General features: G+C 35.3%; 1 protein-coding gene across 1 annotated transcript; it reads right to left on the reverse strand.

Moving 5' to 3' along the window:
- Positions 1-2734: 2734 nt before the first annotated feature.
- LOC112529455 (violaxanthin de-epoxidase, chloroplastic) lies at positions 2735-5804 on the reverse strand. Its single transcript, XM_025140745.1, has 2 exons — positions 5424-5804; positions 2735-4288 (listed from the first exon to the last, which is right to left on the reverse strand). Exons 1-2 carry the CDS (start codon positions 5739-5741, stop codon positions 3062-3064), a joined length of 1545 nt encoding a protein of 514 aa, XP_024996513.1. The 5' UTR covers positions 5742-5804; the 3' UTR covers positions 2735-3061.
- Positions 5805-6231: the final 427 nt, after the last annotated feature.

Below are 6231 nucleotides of genomic sequence, written 5' to 3' on the forward strand. Positions count from 1 at the left end.
TTTTCTCAAGTTGTGCGTATTTATATTAAAATCAAGTTAAATCATAAATTAAATTTATAAAAAGTAATTTTAATGTTGATGTATATAAGGAAAAATTAGTAGCTAGTTACACATTTAACATACCCTTCCCCATGGTACATGTATCGGTTCGTCCATCATACATCATTTGACAAAGTACAAATGTACTTCACAACATGTACAAGTCCATAATATTATCGTGATTTCTTGCCATCAATATTGACGTCGCAACATATGATACCATGAGTGCATAAAACAAAATTTCAAGAATAATGTCTCGAAAGCTCACGCTTTCACGATAAAAGGAAATTCTATTTTTGCATTTGCAATTCATGCTTGAATAAGTAAACGCACGATAAGAGAAATGCTTCAAAACTTCAATTTTTTAATAGGACATTAGTGTTTTTAGGACATTTATATGTTTAAATCGAAGTCATGTAAAGTGGTCTATTAGGTAATTTTGGGTCCTATAAACATGGTTTTGTTGTAGTCGGTTCAAGTCCTCTGAAGACTCGCTTGATTTACGCAATTCCGTGGGATTTGGAATTAAATTTCATTCTAATCCCGCATTTGGTTTAAAGAAAAGTCCGGACACCCATGATTACCAAACATAATGCCCATCTCTACAATAACTTGATTTACTATAGATAACGACACATTGTTTATCATGTATCTGTTACGTATAGATTTCTTCTTTGAACTCAACTAAGATACATTTTTTTTATCAATTCTTACATTATTCTCTCTCCAATGAGGTCAATAATAATATCAATATTCTTTTTTCGGTACATTGCTTATTGATTTTGTATCAAAATTACGTTTACTACTTGTTTTAATATATGATTTATCCCGTTATTCATACTTTTATGTTATTTAAAGTATTTTCTCCTGATTTGAACAACCATATAATGTTTTTTATATTCGCCATTCATAGAAGTCCATTACATACTCGTTTGGTCCGAGATGATGTCTCGTCCATTGAATATGATTTTTCGTAATGTTTTTCATTCTTTTCGTATGATATTCTCATATACCCATTGATAAGAGTGTCACAAATACAACATTGATGTATGATAAATAAAGTATCTTAAATTGTTAAAATTAATATTATATCCTTATTCTTAACATTCATATTAAAGACTTATATAACATTTACTTAAATATAATTATTATCTATTATGAGATTGAAATTGGTGTGTTGCTATACAACTATCGAAATGCAACATATGTTGGGAACAAAATAACAATGATCCATCTGAGGTTGTCGTTTCAAAGTAGAGCTGTCTGAGTTGCGACTTTTGATTATTGTCTCGAGTCGTGGAGCGAGTGACTTGAGAATGAGGGGAGTTACGATATATCAAGAGCGACCTGGCCATATGGTGTGGAGAAACCTATAGTCGCATCACCTAGAAGTGGAAACAAATGGGACAGAGGGCGAGAATGAAGCAGACAGATTAAAGAATTGTGAATAATTTTTGGGGTTTAACTTAACATGGGTAATTTAGTAATTTATAATCTTGTCCAATGTCCTTGATTTATGTTGCACAGAAGAAAAAACATTTTTGTATCACTCAGGTCATGTCATGTCCCAATCTTACTCTAGCAACTCGCACCAAACATAGGACAAACATGTTTTCATTTTGCCACAGGGCTTATTTAAATTAGCGAATTAGACCTATCAAATTTTGGAAATCCAATTTCGATACATATGATTTGGATTGATTTTCCGTCATTGCTACTCCTTTGGCAAATCTAAAGAAGATTATGAGAAAGGCGATTCTCACAAGTCACTCGTCATCTAGATCATTTCTCAAACTGCTTACTTTGATGCCGAATCTTTGCTTAAAATGGTTTTAGTCAATATGTGTTTTGGTATGCAATGTTGAATATAGTCTTCAATGCGGAAATTTTATCCTACATAAGAAAGGAAGTAAAACATTAATTGCTCTCCAAACCTATTTGGTTTATCAAACAAAGAATGATCAGTTTATAGAGTTTGGCTTAGTTTTTAGCTTGCATATCATATATTTAGTAGGTCAAAAGATAGAGATTGATTTTTTTACTTTTCCAACACAAAATGAAATTCCGCATAACTCATTGGATCTCAAACTTTTCTCGTCTTTTGACAGATTTTTCTATTGCTTTTTCTACTCTAGCTTGGATAAGATCAGATGACACAGTTTTTATGGTTAGCAACTGTCAATAACCCAAGTCTATAAATATGAATCAATCATATCAAAATTCTCTAAAAAAAATTTCTATTCCTTCTCCCCCATCTTGTGCAGAAATGATGTTCATAGAGATTGAATGATTTATCCTTCATCTAAGATTAGGTAAATCCTAACGGTAAATTACCCTTAATCCAACAACAAATAGTAGATGCTAATATTATCCTAATCTTGTTTGTCTATAGGACCTGAGAAGCGGTGGTTTTCCTTGCCGCGAATATCAGTGGTTCGAATCCGCTTATCTCCAACTCATGAACTTTGCCGATTTCATTCTACAGAACAAAACCTAAAGCAAAAATGATCCACTTTTGGGGGAATATGAGTCGAAGCAATAACAAGAATATTTCTAGTTTGATAATCCCTGGAGAGAAGTAATGCGACTCATTCACATCTAAATCATGAATGTTCCTTGGTAATCAAAGCCCAAAGATCTATGAATTAGCCCATGTTTAACCAGCCAAACAGACAAATGAGCCTACATTTTTACATTTTTTATCTCTAAATAGATCTTTTTACTTGTATGACTTAGATGTCTCGAAAAAATAAGTCGTTTTCTGCAGTAAATTTCCAAACATGCAAATGAGATGGATCATGAATTACATCGTAGTATAACAAAAATTAAAACTATGAACAATATAGATTTATATGGCATAGAGGCTCATATCGAATTATGGAGTTTCTGCTGCTTTTGGGTTTTGTTGGATGATTGTTGTTCCAAAAGCCCGAACCTAAAATGCCCGGGCTTCCTTTACTTGCTGAAAACGGGCATAGATGGCCTGGACGAATGCAAGAAAACGCCCAGCCCTTGTGATTCATCACTTGAGATTATCGACGTTAATTGTCGTATGCAAACGTGAACCCTCCGGTAGTCCGAGTGGTGGACCGCTACACGAACAATTATCGACATCAAACAATTCCCACTCCTTGATATAACATCTACCCAATGCTGACAATAATCCATCCTTTTCACTATCGTTTGGGTATTTCCCGTCCAGACTCACTAAAACCGCACCCGTATACGACTGCCCTGCAACTCGCGCAGCCCCGCTATAATGAAACAAACCCCAGCTCAAATCATCGGCAACATCCACAATTGTCCAACTCTCATTCGATACCACTCCATTATCCAAAACACTAAAATAAAATGTACCCGCTACTTTCCCTCTTTTAACCCTATACTTTCGTCTCCTCCAAACAAGCTTACCATCCAACGTTTTGACTTGAAAAACCGGCTCGTACCAAAACGAACCCTTTGCTTTTCCGCGGTAGAAAAGCTGGTACTGGCACGGGAATTGGTCATACGCTGGGTTCTGGCCCGCAACAACCCGCCAACTCCACTCCATTTTCCCTAACCAACCAACAAACAAATCTTCGGCTATTTCATGTGATAATGGTTCACCTTGAAACTTAACCATCGGTGGAACGAACGGTTTTTCCGGGATTTTTGCATCCAAATCGAGACAATTGTGTTTCTGCAATACACAAAGGGAAAATTCCTCCAAAATCGGGCTTTCATACGAAGCTATACATTGATAATTGCATACTTGATCAACTGGGCTGCATTCATTCAAGCATTGAAGAGCTTTCCTACAGTTGGGGTCTAAAAGACAGTTCAAAACCTGAATTCCACAGTTTTTGACCATGCAATTTAAGGTAGAAAAGCCTTGAGCTCTTAAGTTCTTCAGAATTGGAACTGGTTTTATGTATGAATTGATTATGAGTAACAAACAGAACCTTATATCATCGGAATTATACCTGATCCATGATTCCGATATAGTTTTGGCCGTCTCCTTTGTTTTCTTGTTTACGAGTGATCCTCCTAGTTTGTTTTGTAATGCGGGTGATGAATCAAAACAGACTACATTTGGGATTTTCTGGCTGTAACGTTGAATCCATTCAACGGGCTCCGGATTTGTGACGGAAACAACCAGCAATATGTTTGAGGTCGTTAACTCCCTTTGAAGGTTTTGATTAGAATCGGAGATGTTGTCTGTGAATACCAGCATATCATATTGGTCATCAACCCATTTTAATCTCTCTGCCTATTTTCATAAAAATGAATAAGAAAGATCTCAATGCCTTCTAATATAACACATTCATGTGATAAGAAGATGCAACACATAAAGAAGTCACAATACTACTCTTTTCATCAAAGCAAACAAGTTTACTTCATAACTTTTCAAGAAAAAATCGTTTACCTTAAGACAAAGTTGACAATCCTAAATTGCACTTCTTAACCAAAAACAAAGTTAGAAGCCCGTTTGTTAAATTGTATTAACTCTTCTTTAGCGGCGGGTTCAAACGAGAAGACGGACAGCTTATCAAAAGTGGGAAAAAGGCCAAATCACATGTGATTTACAACACGTCCAGAAGGATCACATTGACTAGAAATTGCATGAGTGAGTTTTCACACGACCTTGGTCATCTTGACCATCGTCCGTATCCTTCTGAAAGTGTTGTAAATCCAATATGAATTGACCCTTTTCGCATCGTAAGTTGACCACCTTCTCGAAATGTTCTTGGGAAGTTTACATATAGCTAGATGGTTTATCAACTACAATAGGTTGTTAGTATTTCACTATGTCTCCTATCTAAAGGAGATTACAATAAGTCCTTAGCACCAAAGTTAAAAAACCTAACAGAACATTAAAAGTAAAACGTTCTATTAACTTTTATTTTATACATTAAAAGGCTATAGAACATTTTTCAAAAATGTGATGATCTCATAACAATTTATTGTAACGTCTTCTGTTCTATTTGCCTCCTAAAAACCAAATTTTGTTGTAGCGATTACGTTTGAAGTAGATTCAGAGTAGGTCTGAAGTTCCCCTTCACCCAAAGGATAAAAGAAGCTGTTTAGGTTAAAATAGCTGATGTTAGAACATAGCAAACTTCCTTTTCTTTGGGGAAATTGTCTAAAAATGTTGATGTTCATCAGACCCCTATCAACATCAGGAAGTTAAATTTCACTAATTCCTTCCTTGTTTCTCGCATAAAATAACACGCATATAGAAACCAAACCTGCTCCCAGAACTTGTTTTCTCTTAAATCGAACCTAAGAGTGATGAACTGACTTCTGAAATCACTTGTCAATTATCATGACCGTTCTCTGTTCCGTTGATGCAAACAATACAATTTAGGGAAATAAAAACATGAGTGGAATTAGATATATCTTACAGTGTGGATCATAACATCAAGCCATGATGCTGATTTGAGAGGACTGAGGGCTCCTTCTCCAACCACAGCCACAATTCTGACAACACTGCTAAGATTATCATGTTCCGTTGAACATGAATCTGAATCAGATGTAACACCATCGCCGGTTTGTAAAATTGAAGATATGATACGTTTCGGGGACGTGGATTTCTGCCGGAAAAAGGAAGGTAGCGTGAAGGTGCGGTTGCGGTGAGTGTGGGGGTGAAAGGAGAGAGATCTGTGGTTGTGGTTGAGAAGAAGATGAAGATGAAGAGGAGGTGGTAGCTTCAAGAAGTTCATGAGAAATGTGTGATGAAGAAGGAAGGGAAATGAAGAGTGTCATATCCATATCTCACCTGCAACCCAAACCAAACTCGAACTTTGAATGCAACCTAACCCAATCCAATCCGTTGTTGGATTGATCCGGTTGATCGGGTACATATTTTGAAAATTAAGCTATTTAAACAAGTTATTTTATTTATTTATAATTCATTTTTCATCATCAATTATTTAATACAGATTTTATCATATTTAATTATTTTTCTCAATTTAGATATATATTATGTTCACTTTCAAATTTGGGTCAATCCCAGCAAAAACATCTCTAAACAAGGTTCGAGCACCATGCCAAATACGAAAGAGTTACATAGATTTTGAGAATAAATTAAAATTATATATATATATTATATGTGGAGCGATCAAATGAAAACCACTTAATTTGTAAAAACCGTAAAAACCTCAGTCCATGCTCGTCGGTTTATTCAACCTTAGATTCCAACACAAAAATAGA

This window comes from Cynara cardunculus (genome assembly GCF_001531365.2).
Source record: "Cynara cardunculus var. scolymus isolate 2C chromosome LG 16, CcrdV1, whole genome shotgun sequence".
Taxonomy (NCBI): domain Eukaryota; kingdom Viridiplantae; phylum Streptophyta; class Magnoliopsida; order Asterales; family Asteraceae; genus Cynara; species Cynara cardunculus.

Coding starts and splice junctions, on each gene's coding strand:
- LOC112529455 (XM_025140745.1), bottom strand. CDS start 5,741: ATGAACTTCTTGAAGCTACCACCTCCTCTTCATCTTCATCTTCTTCTC. Junction 4,289..5,423: donor TTGATGTTATGATCCACACT/GTAAGATATATC, acceptor TTATGAAAATAG/GCAGAGAGATTAAAATGGGT.